This window comes from Microcebus murinus, chromosome 25, assembly GCF_040939455.1.
Source record: "Microcebus murinus isolate Inina chromosome 25, M.murinus_Inina_mat1.0, whole genome shotgun sequence".
Lineage (NCBI taxonomy): Eukaryota > Metazoa > Chordata > Mammalia > Primates > Cheirogaleidae > Microcebus > Microcebus murinus.
In genome coordinates this window covers 25,893,928-25,914,529 of record NC_134128.1, presented here as the reverse complement: position 1 = coordinate 25,914,529, position 20,602 = coordinate 25,893,928, and the positions used below count along the sequence as shown (strand labels likewise).

Below are 20,602 nucleotides of genomic sequence, written 5' to 3'. Positions count from 1 at the left end.
CACTGGAAGGGCAATCCGGCTCTCTCCAGCTGGGGGCGTGCATTCTGGGAGACTCCCTGCCGTGTTCAGCGTGGATGGGACACGCTGGAAGGAAAGGGCAAACCAGAGAGCGAGTTGGGCTGCTCCCTCCTGGGCTTTGCTCTGCGGCAGCTGCGTAACCAAGGAGACGACCCCGCTGAGAAACGTTTCCAAGACGGCGTGGCACTTAATCCCCACACGTGGCTCCTGCGATGTCACAAAGGTGCTCCGCGTGGCTCACGGGAGCCGTCCTGCGAGGCCGTGATACTGCACTGCACGGCTCTCTGGCACTCGGCGTGGCTCCACTGTGACACTTGAAGTTCACGGCTCTCTGGCACTCGGCGTGGCTCCACTGTGACACTCGGAGTTCACGGCTCTCTGGCACTCGGCGTGGCTCCACTGTGACACTCGGAGTTCACGGCTCTCTGGCACTCGGCGTGGCTCCACTGCGACACTCGGAGTTCACGGCTCTCTGGCACTCGGCGTGGCTCCACTGTGACACTTGAAGTTCACGGCTCTCTGGCACTCGGTGTGTCTCCACTGCGACACTCGGAGTTCACGGCTCTCTGGCACTCGGCGTGGCTCCACTGCGACACTCGGAGTTCACGGCTCTCTAGCACTCGGCGTGGCTCCACTGCGACACTCGAAGTTCACGGCTCTCTGGCACTCGGTGTGTCTCCACTGTGACACTCGGAGTTCACGGCTCTCTGGCACTCGGCGTGGCTCCACTGCGACACTCGGAGTTCACGGCTCTCTAGCACTCGGCGTGGCTCCACTGCGACACTCGAAGTTCACGGCTCTCTGGCACTCGGCGTGGCTCCACTGCGACACTCGGAGTTCACGGCTCTCTGGCACTCGGCGTGGCTCCACTGTGACACTCGGAGTTCACGGCTCTCTGGCACTCGGCGTGGCTCCACTGTGACACTCGGAGTTCACGGCTCTCTGGCACTCGGCGTGGCTCCACTGCGACACTCGGAGTTCACGGCTCTCTAGCACTCGGCCTGGCTCCACTGCGACACTCGGAGTTCACGGCTCTCTGGCACTCGGCGTGGCTCCACTGTGACACTTGAAGTTCACGGCTCTCTGGCACTCGGCGTGGCTCCACTGTGACACTCGGAGTTCACGGCTCTCTGGCACTCGGCCTGGCTCCACTGCGACACTCGAAGTTCACGGCTCTCTGGCACTCGGCGTGGCTCCACTGTGACACTCGGAGTTCACGGCTCTCTGGCACTCGGCGTGGCTCCACTGTGACACTTGAAGTTCACGGCTCTCTGGCACTCGGCGTGGCTCCACTGTGACACTCGGAGTTCACGGCTCTCTGGCACTCGGCGTGGCTCCACTGTGACACTCGGAGTTCACGGCTCTCTGGCACTCGGCGTGGCTCCACTGCGACACTCGGAGTTCACGGCTCTCTGGCACTCGGCGTGGCTCCACTGTGACACTCGGAGTTCACGGCTCTCTGGCACTCGGCCTGGCTCCACTGCGACACTCGAAGTTCACGGCTCTCTGGCACTCGGCGTGGCTCCACTGTGACACTCGGAGTTCACGGCTCTCTGGCACTCGGCGTGGCTCCACTGTGACACTCGGAGTTCACGGCTCTCTGGCACTCGGCGTGGCTCCACTGTGACACTCGGAGTTCACGGCTCTCTGGCACTCGGCGTGGCTCCACTGTGACACTCGGAGTTCACGGCTCTCTGGCACTCGGCGTGGCTCCACTGTGACACTCGGAGTTCACGGCTCGTCCGAGTGGCTCACGGGAGCCGTCCTGCGAGGCCGTGATACTGCACTGCACGGCTCTCTAGCACTCGGCCTGGCTCCACTGTGACACTTGAAGTTCACGGCTCTCTGGCACTCGGTGTGTCTCCACTGCGACACTTGGAGTTCACGGCTCTCTGGCACTCGGCGTGGCTCCACTGCGACACTCGGAGTTCACGGCTCTCTGGCACTCGGCGTGGCTCCACTGTGACACTCGGAGTTCACGGCTCTCTGGCACTCGGCGTGGCTCCACTGTGACACTCGGAGTTCACGGCTCTCTGGCACTCGGCGTGGCTCCACTGTGACACTCGGAGTTCACGGCTCTCTGGCACTCGGCGTGGCTCCACTGTGACACTCGGAGTTCACGGCTCTCTGGCACTCGGCGTGGCTCCACTGTGACACTCGGAGTTCACGGCTCTCTGGCACTCGGCGTGGCTCCACTGTGACACTCGGAGTTCACGGCTCTCTGGCACTCGGTGTGTCTCCACTGCGACACTCGGAGTTCACGGCTCTCTGGCACTCGGCGTGGCTCCACTGCGACACTCGGAGTTCACGGCTCTCTGGCACTCGGCGTGGCTCCACTGTGACACTCGGAGTTCACGGCTCTCTGGCACTCGGCGTGGCTCCACTGCGACACTCGAAGTTCACGGCTCTCTGGCACTCGGCGTGGCTCCACTGTGACACTCGGAGTTCACGGCTCTCTGGCACTCGGTGTGTCTCCACTGCGACACTCGGAGTTCACGGCTCTCTGGCACTCGGCGTGTCTCCACTGTGACACTCGGAGTTCACGGCTCTCTGGCACTCGGCCTGGCTCCACTGTGACACTTGAAGTTCACGGCTCTCTGGCACTCGGCGTGGCTCCACTGCGACACTCGGAGTTCACGGCTCTCTGGCACTCGGCGTGGCTCCACTGTGACACTCGGAGTTCACGGCTCTCTGGCACTCGGCGTGGCTCCACTGCGACACTCGAAGTTCACGGCTCTCTGGCACTCGGCGTGGCTCCACTGTGACACTCGGAGTTCACGGCTCTCTGGCACTCGGCCTGGCTCCACTGTGACACTCGGAGTTCACGGCTCTCTGGCACTCGGTGTGTCTCCACTGCGACACTCGGAGTTCACGGCTCTCTGGCACTCGGCGTGTCTCCACTGTGACACTCGGAGTTCACGGCTCTCTGGCACTCGGCGTGGCTCCACTGCGACACTCGAAGTTCACGGCTCTCTGGCACTCGGCGTGGCTCCACTGTGACACTCGGAGTTCACGGCTCTCTGGCACTCGGCCTGGCTCCACTGTGACACTCGGAGTTCACGGCTCTCTGGCACTCGGTGTGTCTCCACTGCGACACTCGGAGTTCACGGCTCTCTGGCACTCGGCGTGTCTCCACTGTGACACTCGGAGTTCACGGCTCTCTGGCACTCGGCCTGGCTCCACTGTGACACTTGAAGTTCACGGCTCTCTGGCACTCGGCGTGGCTCCACTGCGACACTCGGAGTTCACGGCTCGTCCGAGTGGCTCACGGGAGCCGTCCTGCGAGGCCGTGATACTGCACTGCACGGCTCTCTGGCACTCGGCCTGGCTCCACTGTGACACTTGAAGTTCACGGCTCTCTGGCACTCGGTGTGTCTCCACTGTGACACTCGGAGTTCACGGCTCTCTGGCACTCGGCCTGGCTCCACTGTGACACTTGAAGTTCACGGCTCTCTGGCACTCGGTGTGTCTCCACTGTGACACTCGGAGTTCACGGCTCTCTGGCACTCGGTGTGTCTCCACTGCGACACTCGGAGTTCACGGCTCTCTGGCACTCGGCGTGGCTCCACTGCGACACTCGGAGTTCACGGCTCTCTGGCACTCGGCGTGGCTCCACTGTGACACTCGGAGTTCACGGCTCTCTGGCACTCGGCGTGGCTCCACTGTGACACTCGGAGTTCACGGCTCTCTGGCACTCGGTGTGGCTCCACTGTGACACTTGGAGTTCACGGCTCTCTGGCACTCGGCGTGTCTCCACTGCGACACTTGGAGTTCACGGCTCTCTAGCACTCGGCGTGTCTCCACTGTGACACTCGGAGTTCACGGCTCTCTGGCACTCGGCGTGTCTCCACTGTGACACTCGGAGTTCACGGCTCTCTGGCACTCGGCGTGGCTCCACTGTGACACTCGGAGTTCACGGCTCTCTGGCACTCGGCGTGGCTCCACTGTGACACTCGGAGTTCACGGCTCTCTGGCACTCGGCGTGGCTCCACTGTGACACTCGGAGTTCACGGCTCTCTGGCACTCGGCGTGTCTCCACTGTGACACTCGGAGTTCACGGCTCTCTGGCACTCGGTGTGTCTCCACTGTGACACTCGGAGTTCACGGCTCTCTGGCACTCGGCGTGTCTCCACTGTGACACTCGGAGTTCACGGCTCTCTGGCACTCGGTGTGTCTCCACTGTGACACTCGGAGTTCACGGCTCTCTGGCACTCGGCGTGGCTCCACTGTGACACTCGGAGTTCACGGCTCTCTGGCACTCGGTGTGTCTCCACTGTGACACTCGGAGTTCACGGCTCTCTGGCACTCGGCGTGTCTCCACTGTGACACTCGGAGTTCACGGCTCTCTGGCACTCGGTGTGTCTCCACTGTGACACTTGGAGTTCACGGCTCTCTAGCACTCGGCGTGTCTCCACTGTGACACTCGGAGTTCACGGCTCTCTGGCACTCGGCGTGGCTCCACTGTGACACTCGGAGTTCACGGCTCTCTGGCACTCGGCCTGGCTCCACTGCGACACTCGGAGTTCACGGCTCTCTGGCACTCGGCGTGTCTCCACTGTGACACTCGAAGTTCACGGCTCTCTGGCACTCGGCGTGGCTCCACTGTGACACTCGGAGTTCACGGCTCTCTGGCACTCGGCGTGGCTCCACTGCGACACTCGGAGTTCACGGCTCTCTGGCACTCGGCGTGGCTCCACTGCGACACTCGGAGTTCACGGCTCTCTAGCACTCGGCCTGGCTCCACTGTGACACTTGAAGTTCACGGCTCTCTGGCACTCGGCGTGTCTCCACTGTGACACTCGGAGTTCACGGCTCTCTGGCACTCAGTGTGGCTCCACTGTGACACTCCGAGTTCACGGCTTGTCCTCGTGGCTCAAGGGAGCCGTCCTGCGAGGTGTGATACTGCACTACATGGCTCTCTGGCACTCGGCGTGTCTCCACTGCGACACTCGGAGTTCACGGCTCTCTGGCACTCGGCGTGGCTCCACTGCGACACTCGGAGTTCACGGCTCTCTGGCACTCGGCGTGGCTCCACTGCGACACTCGGAGTTCACGGCTCGTCCGCGTGGCTCACGGGAGCCGTCTTGCGAGGCCGTGATACTGCACTGCACGGCTCTCTGGCACTCGGCGTGGCTCCACTGCGACACTCGGAGTTCACGGCTCGTCCGGGCATCAGGCCAGTCTGGCGCGTGCAGGTGGCAGAGCAGGGGAGGGACGCGCTCTGCCGTCTCCTTGGGTGCCAGGGTCTGTGGCAGCCGCAACGGAGCTCTCCCTGGCGGTGCCGGCTGTTCCGACCCTGGGAATCAGCTGACGGGATGTGCAGAGACCTGGCCGGCCCGGATTTGGCAGCGTGGAAACCGGCGCGTTCGGGACGCGAGGTGCCCATGCCACGGCGTTTCCCCTCGGGGCGGGAGGGGAGGAGGAGCCCGAGCAAAAGCGCAAAGCGGTTTGCAACCGCAGGCTCCTGACGTGTCAGAGTCTGTCTGGGTGAGAACACGTGCTCTCCCTGTTCCCGGCCCTCGAGCAGGCGAGCGAGCCCCTGGCCACGGGGACAGACCAGGCCAGTGGCCGCGCGGCCGGCAGCCCCAGCCACGCAGGGTGAAGACGAGGGCGCGTGGACCCAAGGCCATGGGGACACGGGGAGGCCCCAGAGCCACTTTCATGCACAGAAAACACTCGAGAGGCGTCATCAAAGCCAATTATTTTCGTAAAAATACAAAGATGGGAGGCCGTGAGTGGCATCTGTAGGTATTTAGACGGAAAACGAGGCGGTGCCTGTGCCCGGCGCCCAGGCTGGCTCTCCCCGGGTTTCTGTCCTACCTCCACAGTCAAGTGCAGAGGAAACGCCGACGACCTGAGAAATTCTGTCTGAACCAGGACGACTTGCCGGTGAGCAAACGCCATCTCACCTACTCTGGATGCTTGGACCAGCCAACGGCCAGGGACACCCGCCTGCCCACCGCAGACCGGCCGGCCAGCAGGAGGCGCTCACGGCCACAGGACCCGCCCTCCCCGCCCAGAAAGTGCTCCCGAGAGATCTCGGAAAGGGCCTCCCTCGAGGGTCCCGACCTGAGACTGAGGCTGGTTTCACCAGGTGACGCTCAGCGGCGCCTTGTCTGCTCTCAAAGGAGTAAATCTGAGGCCGCTGGAATTGAGCAGCTTCTCGTTTTTGGTGTTTTTTTTTGAGACAGAGTCTCGCTCTGTCACCTAGGTAGAGCACACAGTGGGGCCATCACGGCTCACTGCAGCCTCCAACTTCTGGGCCCAAGTGATCCTCCAGCCTCGGCCTCCCAGCGTGCTAGGATTACAGGCGAGAGCCACCTTTCCCAGTATGTTGCTTTTACGAATGAAAAGTAGGCCAGGCACGGTGGCTGCCACCTGTAGTCCCAGCTACTCAGGAGGCTGAGGCAGGAGGATCGCTTGAGTCCAGGAGTTGGAGGTTGCTGTGAGCCAGGCTGACGCCACGGCACTCCAGCCTGGGTGACAGAGTGAGACTCTTGTCTCAAAAAAAAAAAAAAAAAAAGGGCAACATAAAGACCCTGAGCAAGCCCTCAGGACTGGCTGACTCAGCCCCTGAGCCCGGTCTCCAGGCCTCCCCAGCACGTCAGAGAATAGCAATAAGCGGCCCTGAGAAGCTGCCATTTCTCACAACTCAGCACTTCCCAACGGGTTCAGGGGGCCACAGAGAAAGACAGACTCCCCGCGACTCTGGGGGGGACACCCAGTCGTCACCTGTCGGGGCCCCTCCCCCCAGATGGCTCCTCACGACGGCTCTGCTTTAATTCAGATAATTCTTCCTCTGGCACGTATCTGGGAAGCTTGGCCAGAACCCTGCCTCTCCTGCGACCTGGAGCTTTCCCAGGTAGCGAGGTTGCCACCGTTGCCAAGGCAACAGCCATGAAGGCACTGTCTGTGCCTATGGGTGCGTGAGCTTGGTCTCCTTCCCACACTGCGCTTTTGCAAATCACACAACTTGGCCTCCCGGAACACGCCAACAGGTGTGATGCTGTCACAGCAGCAAACGCCTGTCGTTCCACGTAACCCGCGACCCCGACTCCGCGCGAGGCCCCTCGGCCGCGGAGCCCCAGGGGGAAGGTGCGCGTCCCGCCCTCCGCCCGCAGAGCCCGGCTCCGACTCACCACTCCGTGACGCTCTTGTGGGCCCTGATCACCGAGGTCTCGATGTCGATGGGGTGGTAGCGCATGCCCCGCAGCTCCATGGCCTCGTCCAGCGCGCCGACCACGTACAGCGCGTCGTGGCGCTCTGTTCGGGAACGAGAGGTGTGAGCGCCTCCTGGCCGCGCTGCCCGAGCCCCCTCTTCTTTCAGTGACGGGAAGCCGCCCTGAGGGGACACTGATCTGGGGGCGGCTAGTTCCCTCTGCAGGAGGCTCCCGAGCCACCACTACAAGCCACAGCTGCTGCTTTAGAAGACAACCTTCGGCCGGGCGCGGGGGCTCACGCCTGCCATCCCAGCACTCTGGGAGGCCGAGGCGGGAAGATCGCTCAAGGGCAGGAGTTCGAGACCAGCCTGAGCAAGAGCGAGACCCCATCTCTACTATAAATAGAAAGAAATTAATTGGCCAACTAATATATACAGAAAAATTAGCCGGGCATGGTGGCGCATGCCTGTAGTCCCAGCTACTCGGGAGGCTGAGGCAGGAGGATCGCTTGAGCCCAGGAGTTTGAGGTTGCTGTGAGCTAGGCTGATGCCGCGGCACTCACTCTAGCCTGGGCAACAGGGTGCGACTCTGTCTCAAAAAAAATAAATAAAAAATAAGACTACGACCTTCGATTGGATCAGCATCTGGACGCTGCTAACACATGGCCACGCACCCTCCGCCACCACCTGGGGCCGAGTCGGCCTGGTCAGCGCCCAGAGGCCTGCATCCCATGGCCGACGCACGTGGCCAGAGTCCCCTGAGGCCCCACCCACGTGGGCCACGCAGTACGGCCCAGATTCCACCCCTTCCCTCCGACCCCGTCACGGCAGGTCTTCACTGGGCACCTGCTGATGCCACGTGTGGGCGGGAAAAGAAAGCTCGGTTTCTGGCAATGCTCGCCAGGGAAGGTTTCCTTAGTTCGTGCAGGCACGAAATCTGCTTTTATCCTTCATGCAAACCTCGGGACAGTGATGGCAACGTGCAGCCAGCCCTCTCTCTCCTTAACAATTAGAAAATATGTCCTTGATTTTTATAGGGTAATAAGTACATCAGGGAAAATTTGAAATACATGACTGACAAATAAAATACCTGACAAATAAAATATAAAATCTTTTAAAATGTGAATCAGAAAAGACGGAGACATTTACTTGTTGGCTTCTGCTCATGATGGGAGTGTCATCTCTCCTCCCACAGTTAGGGATTCGATCTCTCAGTGGCCAGGCGTGGCAGCCTGCTGTCCCAGCCCCCCCACCCCCGGGATTCAGCTGGATGGAACATTCCTGGCCTTCCTGGGGGGGCGGGAATGAACTGCTACGAATTTTACATCTCCAAGCTCAGCTCTTCACAGGGACCTGAGATACTCACATTCATCCAGATTTCCCACAATGCAAATATTACGCCAGAATATTTCTGCCGTTTTTTCCTACATTTAGCCCCTGTTGGGCCAGGCTAGTGCAAGTGTGTTAGACGGTTATGTTAGGAACCCCCGCTGACATCTAGAAATTCATCTCCCTGGGACTTTGGTCAGGCAAGCGCTCACCAAGAGCCTTGGCCACCATCCTCGCAAAACAGCCATGTGCTGCCTCTAGTTTTAGTGGAATGAAAGAGGTGAGGGAGGATTCTGGAGCCAGCAAAGAATACAACACACAAGCGCACTTGCACGTCTCACCCCTGCCTCCCGCAGACACCGGAAGCGGCCACCTCCCTCGCTGCCCCACACTGGGCACGGTGACCACAGCAGGGACGGCCCAAGAGCCTCACGCCCCCCCCCCCCCCCGACAGAGACCTCGTCCTGGAAGCTGCAGCGTGCATGCTCCTGCAGCCGCTGGCCGGCTCCTGCCTCAGCCGGACCTGCAGGGAGCCGCTGTGCTGGGGAAACGCTAATGCCTGCGCCTTCTGGGCTCCTCCCCGGCTCACGCCTGCTCCTGGCTCTTGGGAGAGTGCAGGGTGCCCGGCGCACGGCCCAGCTCACGGGACACGTCTGCATCTTGCTTCCTTCTCCCTCCCACCCAGCCGTTCCTGGCTGGTTTGCAGCCGGCACACGCGACCTCTGGGCCTGGCCGCCCCAGTGCCCAGTCACACGTTCTCTAGGGGAGCCTGACCTCTGCCTGGGGGTGCGGGCGGCCTGGGCTCTCACCTCCATTCGCGTCTGTGAGCTCCGTTCTCCGCAGGAACCCCAAATAGCCCGTCCGTGCCCAGATGGTCTGAGTGTCTCCAAAACTTAGCCTTGAGCTGAAGTGGTCCGACTGGAGGGACTCGTCTCCGTAGATGGTGAAGTAGCCGCTGGCGTTGTGGGCGCTGTGCACCCAGATCTGTGAGTGGGGGAGACGCCACGGGGGTTAGCTGCAGACCGCCCCCAGGAAGGGAGGCCAAGACCACGCTGACAACCCAACGTGTCATATTCAAAGGTATTGCAGTTTTCTTGGACTGAAAAATCAGGATGAAGTTCATCTCATTCAGGTTTCTGGAGAGGCATGCAGAAATTACTAGAATAAAATCACTAGGGCAAGTCTAAGGCAAAGCCACCCACCTATCAGGAATTTTATTAAAGATTAATCGAAGATGTAAAAAATTGTTTTTAAAAATAAACACATCGAATAAATAGAGTTGTACTACTTCCCTTGCCCTTTTCAAAATGTTTTGATTCGTTTTTAAAGAGCAATCAAGAAAAGTATTAAAAAGCTCTAAGATTTCTTTTTTCCCTTTCCCCTGGTTAGCGTATATTTGGAAACATGCTGCAATAAAACACCACAGAGCAAAATCTAAAGGGGAAAGGCTTACAACATCAAAAAGCGGGAAACAGGGATTGCATCGAATCTGTGGATCACTTTGGGTAGTACAGTCATTTTAACAATGTTGATTCTGCCTACCCACGAGCATGGAATGGTTTTCCTCTGCGATTTCCTTCCTCAGTGTTTTATAGTTCTCCCAGTAGAGGTCTTTTATCTCCTAAATATATTCCTAGGTACTTTATTTTCTTTGTTGCTGTTGTGAAGGGTAGTGAGTCTTTGATTTGGTTCTCAGTTTGACTATTGTTGCTGTGTAGGAATGCTACTGGTTTCTGTACATTGATTTTCTAACCTGAGACTTCGCTGAATTTATCAATTTCAATAGTCTCACAGCAGAATCCTTGGGGTTTTCTAGATATAAGATCCTATCACCAGCAAAGAGCAATAGTTTGACCTCTCCTGCCCCCATTTGGATGCCCTTGATTTCCTTTCTCTTATCTGATTGCTCTGGACTTCCAGCACCATGCCGCACAGAAGTGGTGGCAGAGGGCAGCTTTGCCTGGTTCCAGTTCTAAGTGGGAACGCTTTCAATTTTTCCCCATTCAGGTATGATGTTGGCTGTGGGTTTGTCATATATGGCTTGTATCATTTTTAGGTAAGTCCTGTCTATGCCTATTTTGTTAAGTGCTCTTATCATAAAACAGTGCTGAATTTTTGTCAAATGCTTTTTCTGCATCTATTGAGAGGATCATATGGTCTTTACTTCTATTTATGTGGTGAATTACACTTACAGATTTGTGTATGTTGAAACATCCCTGCATCTCTGGGATGGGGCCCACTTGGTCATGATGGATTATTTTTTTGAAAAGCATCTGGATTCGGTTTGCTAGGATTTTATTGAGAATTTTTGCATCTATACTCCTAAGGGATATTGGTCTACAGTTTTCTTTTTTTGATGCATCCTTTCCTGGTTTTGGTATCAAGGTGATGTTGGCTTCATAAAACATGTTGGTGAGGATTCCTTCCTTCTCAATGTTGTGTAATAATTTCTGCAGGATAGGCACCAGTTCTTCTTTGTAGGTATGGTAAAATTTGGGTGCAAAACCATCTGGTCTGAGACTTTTCTTTTTAGGAAGGTTTTTTATTGCTGCTTCAATTTTGGTACTTGATATTGGTCTGTTCAGGAGTTCTATTTCTTCCTTGTTGAGCCTAGGGAGGCTGTGCATTTCTAAGAATTTGTCCATTTCCTCATGTTTTCAAGTATATGTGCACAGAGGTTTTGATAATATTCACGGGTGATATTTTGTATTTCCGTGGTATCAGTTGTAATTTCTTTTTCATTCCTGATGAAGCTTCTTAGAGGTCTTTCTTTACTGCTGCTCGTTAATCTAGCAAGAGGTATGTCAACTTTATTGTTTCAAATAACCAACTTTTTGTCTTATTAACCTTCTGGATAGATTTTTTGTTATCAGTTTCATTTAGTTCTGCTCTGATCCTTGTTATTTCTTTTCTTCTGTTGGGTCTGGGTTGGTTTACTCATCCTTTTCCAGTCTTTGAGACGACTCATCAGATTTGCCACTTTTCTAGTCTCTTCACTACCATTTACTGAGGCTGCCATTGTTCTAGGGCTCCTCGGTGATCAAGGCAGGGTGTGGAGAACAGATGTGAGAGCCGGGAAACCAGGAAGCAAGTCCACACGTGGTTTTTATGTTTCCTGAATTCTTTGAAGAGAATCTCTCATACTTCCTCCTTAAGGAAATCCCATTTTGCATTTCTGCACTTTCATGGAATCATTTAAGCAATAAAGCTCATCTCACACCATTTCCCAGCCGGGCGTGACTTACCCACCATAGAGAGCGTGTGCTGCAGATCGGTGCGTGTGGACAGTGTGTACCTGGTGCCAGGGAGAGCAGACGGTGTTTGACAGAAGGATAAACTGGTCTTGGAGGGGCCCCGGAACTCACCTCTCCCAGGTGCGAGTCTCCCAATGGGCCTTTCGTTTCTGGGTTGGCGATTATTATCCGGACCCCTGGGAGTATCTATGTGGGGGAGGAGAAATCTCTCGTCAGTGGAAATAAAGATGGGCAGACACGACACACAAACCAACCCTGATCTCCTTTACACCAGATGCCTCTTCCCTTTCTAAAGATCATTTAGACAGGAGTAGGGCATTGAACCCAAATTAAATATCTTGAAATTATATACCGTTGTAAAATCATAGTCTAACAATTACATTTTTGTGGTAATTGCCACTACAAAGTTATACCTTGTGCTGCAGTGATCTTAAGATTAGGAATTTTGATCATTAATCATACCTCAATTAAGCTGGGAAAAAAAAAAGAAATCTGCTGAAAAATCACTTAGAAAAATTTTGAACAGAAACATGGTAACATTTAACACAGCCTGACTCCTGCAACATAGATATTTTCAGTTATTCCAATGAATATATTTGTATTAAATTAATTTACTTACATTAAGATTTTACATGAATTTAATACCATGCCTCACATGATGTCATGTGGGCACGAACGAATGGTGATGCTTGCCGTGATCACCGAACTCAGTGATCGTGAAGTTTTCAGGGATGAGTGTGGGCTCGGAGATAACCGAAAATGCTTTTGGTAAAATGATTTGGTAGGAAGCTGCTTTGGTGGTACCAGAAGGCATAAATCTGTGTCAACTGCTAGTCCAGTCTGCCGGGCGCTAATTAGAATGTCTGTCCTGATCTGCCAATCGCACTTTCAACTCTAGCTACTGGGGAACTTTTTGCTCCATGTAAGCATCTTTTATTGTGACGAATGTCAATATTAAACATTCCTTTCTTAATGGGAATTTAGCTTAAAGGTATTTCAAACCCCGCTGACACCACGCATGTAAGCAATCAAAAGTTCGTTCTGAAAACCCTGAATATAGTCTGTCTCAGCTCAGCTAGTTTAAGGCAGAACATCTGACGGTAAAAACACAGAACCTTCTGGAATGGTCCCCGCTGTACCTTAAGTTCCAAGTGAGAATCCACAACTCTGGTCCCTGTGGCCGACGGTGCCCGACCATGCCAGGAGGGGTGGTGAGCACCGCCCCACTGCTAAACCAGCTTTATAAAGGATTCTACATGTAGTCATACAGGAAGGTAATAAAACACCCAGAAGCGGCTAAGATGCATTTAGAGTTGTGTCACTTGGAAAAAGGATCCGATGATTGGGGCCAAAAAGGGGGAAAAAAAAAAAAAAAAAAAAAAAGGTCTTCATTTAGGCTTAAATATGTTTCTTGTCCTTTACTTCTATCAAACAGCAGCAAAAACAAACATGACCACTGTGGCAAGAAACTGCTGGTTGTCTCCTGACAACCGTTCTCTCCCACTTCCCCAGTGAGATGCTCTGATCTTGGCCAGGCCCAGACGGTCAGTCCATAAGACGGTCCCGAGTCCTCCCAGCCAGGTGAGACCGTGGGACTGAATCCTGTCTACGGTACTTAAGTGTCGGCAAGACAGCGTGGGAACCTTCCTTCCGGTCTGCACGTTCTGTTTCCTTCTCCTTTTTCTGTTTCTCCTGGAATGTGGAAACAATGGCAGGATCCGGGCTACGCAGACAAGATGTGAGGCACCACGGCCCGTCTCGTGGAACGGGAGATGCCTATTTCCCTAATTTTATACAAGGAAAAAGGGATCTAACTTGTCTAAAACACTTAAGAGTTTCTGTGCTCACAGCCAAACCTAGTCCTGATATAGTACCTTCAAGAGAGCTTTTAGAAAAGCTCTATATTATATTCTATAAAATTAATACTGTAATTCTATATTAATACAATATTAACATTCTATTAAAATGCATTTTTAATATTCTATAAAATACATTTCTTAAAATTTCAAAGCCCATACACTCAGATTCATATTTACACAGAAATGCATTTTTCTTCCTTGAATACTTACTTTTCCTGATTCCATCAGGGGCAGGCTATGTGGAGATCCTCTTTCTACCAAACGTACTCTGCAAACAGAGACAGAAAACATTGCTCAGCGTGTCTTCCGGGCCACTGTCCCTTTTCACCACACTCGGCACTCGGTCACGTGCCCGGAAGGCTGTCAGGGGATGTTGGTCCTGAGCGCCACCCAGCGGCAAAGACAGAAGTCACGGAGGAGCAACCCTACGGCAGAGTGACCCGGGCACAGTAGGTGTGCAGGGTAAAGGGGGACAAAGTCACAACTGCCAAACCTGCAAGACAACCGGAGAAGCGATTCTGCACTTAAAGTGACCGGGATCTGACTCGGCATTTTCAGAGAAGGAAAAGAACAGGGATTAAGTGGCGTCTGTGGAAGAGCTGCCGTCATCGCCCACGAGGGCCACGCCTGGTCCTGATGTGCCCCCGGCTCTGCCCACACACACCCGGCGCACACCAGCCCAGACCCCAGCTCTACACCGCGCACCTGAGTCACCTGAGCCGAGGAGCCCGGCCGACTCGGCGAGCAAGACTGCTTTTCAGAAAAGAAACTCCTTTCAATTTAACTGGAAACTAAGAGCTGCCGAGGACGCCGTTGCCAAGCACGGCCGGAGCCAGCTCACGGTCCTCCAAGGTGTGAGTTTCCTCCTTCTGTGGTCTTCGCTACCGACGTCACATTTCTGCCACGTAACAGAGGACTATGACGCCGTTCATGAAAATGGGGCTTTTTATTGAAACGAAACAAAGTGAAGGAGAAAGTGCTCCAAGACGTGAAGACCACAGACCGCAGGAGGGGCCCGCCCACGGCTAGGAACAGAGAGGGCTGTGGGCCGGAGGGCTGTGGCGCAGCGAGGCCTGCAATGCCGGACAGCCTGCTGGTATGCGCCAGCGCGTGGCCACTGGCAGATGCAGATGGAGAGAGGGGAGGATGGACGGGAGGGCGGCAGAGGAGCCGGGGAGGAAACCCGAGGGTCACCGGGTCCCGAGGGATGGCCACCCGGGGCACGTGCATCTCCGGGCATGCAGGTGCCCCATGAGGCGCCATCTCCCATCACCGCAGACGGGTGCCATGCCACGTGGAACACGCTACTAGCACGGATAGTCCTGCATGTGGCAGGGGAAGTGTGCGCTGGCATCTCCCGGGTGGGGCCCCGAGCGCCCGCCTGCAGCCGCGCCGTCTGCAGGCCAGGCGTGCCGTCCTCCGGCCGCTCAGCAGCCGAGAGCCTCGGCCCCACCTCGCCTGGCCGCTGCAGACAGTGAGAGCAACCTCTGAAGGGGCGCAGAGGCAGCGTGACAGGCGTCATCCCACCCCTGCAGGACACGCGGCAGACGGCGCCTGAGCCGCTGCGGCAGTTGATGAGGCAAAAAAAGTTGGTGCAGAAACTTCAGCTCTGATGACGACCACCACCATCTTTGCAGTGTGTGTCTTAAAGCAAAACCGTGACGTGAACAGCAGCAGGTGAGAGCCTCCCAGACCTTGCACCTAATTCAAACTGCTCTGGAATATGCCAACGGACTCTATGACACTAACGTCCAAAAACAATCTACTGCCTGCTTCTCTTTTATTTTCTTTTTTCTGAGACAGGGTCTCACTCTGTTGCCCGGGCTAGAGTGCCGTGGCATCAGCCTCGCTCACAGCAACCTCAAACTCCTGAGCTCAAGCAATCCTCCAGCTTCAGCCTCCCAAGTAGCTGGGACTACAGGCATGCGCCACCATGCCCGGCTAATTTTTTTCTATATATTTTAGTTGGCCAATTAATCTCTATTTATAGTGGAGATGGGGTTTTGCTCTTGCTCAGGCTGGTTCTGAACTCCTGACCTCGAGCGATCCGCCCGCCTCGGCCTCCCCGAGTGCTGGGGTTACAGGTATGAGCCGCCATGCCCGGCCCCTTACTGGCTGCTTTAATACAGAATTATGAGAAGCTACGATCATCTAGGACACCAGCAGCGTTTGCTAATCTGTGGTGGGTTTCCATGGAAACTTGCCACCGGGACACCACTTAGAACTCGAGGCAAGACAGAAATGCGCCCTCCGCGTGGACGCTTGCCGAGCAGCAGCACTCGTCCAGAAGGTGGCGCCGCCGTGCGTCTGTGACAGCTCCAGGAACACTGCACGTCCCAGCCACGCCTGGGCGTCCTGCTGGGCCAGCGTGCCGGCTGCCACCCCAGCCGGGCTGGCTGGGACTCGAGCGTGGGCAGGGGTGGGGCAGGGAGCCCGAGGGAAGGGCAGGATCAGGAGAGACGCGGAACCACCTCGCTCTGCTTTAGAATGTCGGAAACAGGGCTGACCACAGAGGGGCCACCCTCGGGGCATTTATGGAACGGCTCTGGGGTCAGTCGGGACGTGCGGCGGTCACGCATGTCCCCGCAGGCTGTGCCGTGGCCTGTGCCCAGCCGCTCTGAGGGCGGGAGAAAGAGCAGCTCAGTCCTGCTGGCCAGGGGCACGCTGCCGGTGTCTCGCTCTCTGGCCGGCACATGCTCCCCCTGCCCTCTGATCTCCTCTCTCCTGCCCATCCCATGTCCACCCTCTGTCTTAGGGAAAGGAGGAGAGACGGAATCTGAGGATGTTGCCCGAAATGTGGAAAACAAGGAAGATATACTATTGGAGATTTCTTCTCTGGTCAGCATGAAAAAGGTATGCTTCACAGAAAAGCAGTGCACAGAGCTGAAATCACTGGGGGTCGGTCCTGAATGAAGCAGCTAAAAATCCTGCCAGCAAATGTCACATAAAAATTCCTTCTCCTATGTGAAACACAAACATATCAACATAGCAAAAGGAGAGAGAGGGAAAAAAAAACCCTACCCCTTATATAAGGGCAAAAGATGTATCTCCCCAAAGAACTGGAAGATATATTTGCAATACACAGATCAAAGGGCTGATTTTCTCAATGTGTGAAGAGCTCACAGACTTAACTGAAAACGAAGTGACCGGCAGGCAATTAGGCAAACTAAACATGCCATGAACAGGAAGTGCCCATGGTCATAGGTGTGGTTGTCACAAACCTGTCTCAATTAGTAGCACTTTAGAAGGTAAAAACCAAAGGTAGCTCCCTAGCAAATGCGAGCCAGGCGGGAAGGAAGGGCTTGCCTGGCAGCAGCAGCTGCCCAGTGAGTCCGGCAGTCAGAGGGGGTAGGCAGCTGGGAGGAAGGGTGCAGACCCGACACGCCTGGCCCCCGTCCCGCAGGGAGTGTGACCTGAGCACTTGTCTTCAGTGACAAGGCAGATGTCCAGTGGAGCCACCACCCACGGGAGCACCTGCTCTCAGGTAACACTGCAGAGTTGCTCTCAACAACTCGGGGGCCAAGTACACCTGTTGATTCCACAGCTGGGACTTCCTGCCACCTTAAGGTGGGTCACTGCTGACGGAATTGGCTCCCGGAGGCGAGCACTGACGCCCCCAGGCTCACGTCTGTGTCAACGGTGCCTCGGCCTCATCAGAGCACTGTCTACACCAGGCTGCAATTCAACCACATGGCACCCAGATAAATCCTTCTGGCCTGGCCTCTGCCTACCCCTCATTCTTTATCCACTCAAGCACAGATCCTGGACTTGGGGAAAAAAACATTTTTCATCCTAGGCTGTCAAATGGACTGGAGGTTGAGACGTTCACCAGGAAAGCAGGAACAGAGAGGCGATGCCAAGGGATTTGCTGCGAGTCTCGAACTCGCGGCTCCATCCTTGAACTGCTCCCAGCTGACTCAAATTGAGCAACCCCAGGTCACTGGAGGGCTGGAGCCCTGATCAGCTGTCTGCACAGCCCTGAGGGGTGAGGAGACTCCTGGCCACTACAAGAGGCCTTTTGTAAGGTGCTCACCCTTCATCAGCACTTCCTGGCATCACCCCAACCCCCCGGAATGGGCGGGATGGTGCTGCCTAGCCAAGTAGGGGCTTCACCATCTGTCTGAGCAAAGCCACGGTTTAAACTTCTCTCCAGTCCTACACAATCCTGAAAAGCCACAGAAGGGGGGCTCCCTGGGACCCCAACAATGGGGCAAGCGCCTGCAGTCCCTCTGTCGGCTGGCAGAGTGTCCATCAATATACCAGCTCTGGGGCTTATTAATAACAATTGAGAAACGAGGGCGGGTGCCAAGGCTCAGGCCTCTGGGAGGCCGACGCGGGTGGATTGTTTGAGCTCAGGAGTTCGAGACCAGCCCGGACAATAGAGTGTGAGACTCTGTCTCAAAAAACAAAACAAAACAAAAAAACAATTAAGAAACGAAATTGTATTATCTGCCCCAATAGAGGAGCGCTCACGCATGGCAGGGCTGCCTGCCAGAAATAGGACCACTTCAGAATTAGCCCAGCCAGAGCCACGGGGCAACACCCAGACAGGGGGTCAGGAAAGGGAATGGAGCCGGCCGGGCCTGCCATGCCGCCCAGGCTGGCCTCCCTAGGGCCACTCGTGACCTGCAGGGAGGAGGTCATCTGTGTCATCAATCTTGACAGCCAGCGTGACCAGACCAGATGCAGGTTTGGCTAATGCTGTCTCCTGCACCAGCTCTGTGGCCTCACCGGGGGGAGCAGACAGGACCCAGAAATATCCACTCTTGCAAAGCTGAGTGGCTGTGCAGCCGAGCTTGACATTTAAGGATGGCATTTAAGGATGTGCTGCTAAAAAACCAACCAAAACTTTTAATTAAAAATTTACAACATATCTTATTCCTTATTATTTGAAATATCTAAAATAACCAATAAAATAAGACCATCTCAGTAAGTTTTTTTAAATCCCCAAAGATAAAGAGGGAATTAAATATTCAAAAAACTTAGATTAATTAATTTAGGTGCTGCGATTAAATTTAGTTCTCAGCTTCCAGGCAGCTAAGGCAAACAGAGAAGGAAAATAATTAGACAAGTTTCAGTGTCAAAGTTTGTATTTTAACATCTTGCTGTTTCCTTTGTAACTACTTATGCATATGAGAAAGGATAATTAAAATCACCAAGAAAAAAAATCAGTACTAAAACATAACAGACATCACATTCACGCTTCCAAAAACACTAACAAAACAACAAAAGCACGATTATTTCTGAAGCAGGTCTTCCCCGAATCAGCCCCCAGTAAAAGCAACAGATCACAGTGAGACAACCCAAGGCAGCTGCCACAAAAGGCCAACAGCGAACAAGTCTCCGTCACAAAAGTCCAGAAACAGGCACCGATCACCCTAAAAATGAGTGATGAGACACAAAACAGAAGAACTTTTTAACATAAAAGTGCTGTGCAAATGAAGCACCAAAGCATGTTTTGTGCACCTTTCACTTATAAAATTACAAACTTAATGTATTCCTCTCCCCCCCCCCCCCCCCCCCCGGCATCCAGACTTTTCTGTCAGTCCTTTTCCCTGGTCTTTCCCTCGGGTGGAAGAGAGTCCTGCATTCTTTTCTTCCCACTAGAAGACACCATTTGGAGGCGTAGGTGTGGCCCCAGCCCACAGCATGGTCCAGACTGCACCCCCCATCTTTAACCAAGCCCTGCCAGGTGTGGTCAGGTTTCAGGACGGTTCAGACTTCTGAGTCCTAATCCTGAGCACAGACCCAGGCTACCTAAGATCCTGATCAAACACATTAATATTTCTGTGGTAAAGAGTAGGATAAATTGTGTATAGCTTCATGCCCATTCGTGAGGTTTTGATGGCAAATGGGTTTGCACCGAATTTCAGAAAAACATCAGTTTTTCAGACCTCCTTGGCTTTTTTGTTTAAAAAAATACTATTTTTACAACAGTTTCAGATTTAAGAAATATTGAACAGATAGCAGAGGCCTCATGTTGCCCTGCAGTAAACCCCAGTGTTAGAATTTTTTTTCTTTCTAGAGACAGAGTGTCAACTCTGTTGCCCTCACTGGGTGGTATAGCTAGGACTGCAGGTGCGTGCTGCATCACCTGGCTAATTTTTTTTTTTTTAACTTTTGGTAGGGAGAGGGTCTTGCTATGTTGCCCAGCCTGGTCTTGAATTGCTGGTCTACTCAAAGTGCTGGTTATCATAGGAGTGAGCCACCACGCCTGGCTTCAACTCAGTATTTTTTAAAAAATCAGTTAAAAACACGGGCAAAGGACTTGAATAGACACTTCTCAAGAAGTGTTTGCACAAGAAAGTGTGCAAATAAGCACATGAAAAAAGATGGCCAATGTGAGTAGTCATTAGGGAAAAGCAAATCAAAATTGTGATGAGATACCATCTCACACCCATGAGGATAGCTGCTACCAACAAAATAGAAAATAAGAAATGCTGGAAAGCACACAGAGAAATCGGAACCCTTGGTGAATGTAAACTGGTTCAGCTGCTGTAGCAAATGGTGTAGAATTTTCTCAAAAAATAAAAAAACCCACATGGGTCAGCAATCCCACTTCTGGGTATACAGTCAGTCAGAACTGACTGCAGTCTTGAACAGATACCTGCCGCCCGTGTTATGGCATCACTCACAATAGCCAAAAGGTGGAAGCAACCTAAGTGTCTAAGGACACACTTGGTATATGGGCATGACGGAATATTATTCAGTCTTAAAAAAGGAAGGAAATTTTGACACCTACTGCAACACGGATGAACCCTGAGAACATTACGCTAAGTGACATAAGCTAGTTGCGAAAGGACAAACCCTGGATGATTCTAACCATATGAGGTAGAGTCACCAAGTTCGCCCATAGAAAGCAGAATGGTGGGTACCAGGGCCTGGGGAAGGGGCGTAGGGAGCGAGTGTTTAACGGGGACAGTTTCAGGTGGGATGATGAAGGGAGCTCTGGCGGTGGCTGCAGTGATCGATGCCACTGGATT

The 20,602-nt window shown here is 54.1% G+C and overlaps 1 protein-coding gene across 4 annotated transcripts in view; it reads right to left on the bottom strand.

The window, feature by feature from the left end:
• Positions 1 to 20,602, bottom strand: part of DIP2C (disco interacting protein 2 homolog C) — a 187,091-nt gene that overhangs the window by 5,112 nt on the left and 161,377 nt on the right. For all 4 annotated transcript variants that reach the window (XM_075997603.1, XM_075997604.1, XM_075997605.1 and 1 more), the window contains 4 exons: positions 13,830 to 13,887; positions 11,872 to 11,946; positions 9,316 to 9,490; positions 7,158 to 7,281 (listed from right to left, as the gene is read on the bottom strand). In XM_075997603.1, the coding sequence (XP_075853718.1) occupies positions 7,158 to 7,281; positions 9,316 to 9,490; positions 11,872 to 11,946; positions 13,830 to 13,887 (432 nt within the window). The remainder of the gene's footprint in view (positions 1 to 7,157; positions 7,282 to 9,315; positions 9,491 to 11,871; positions 11,947 to 13,829; positions 13,888 to 20,602) is intronic.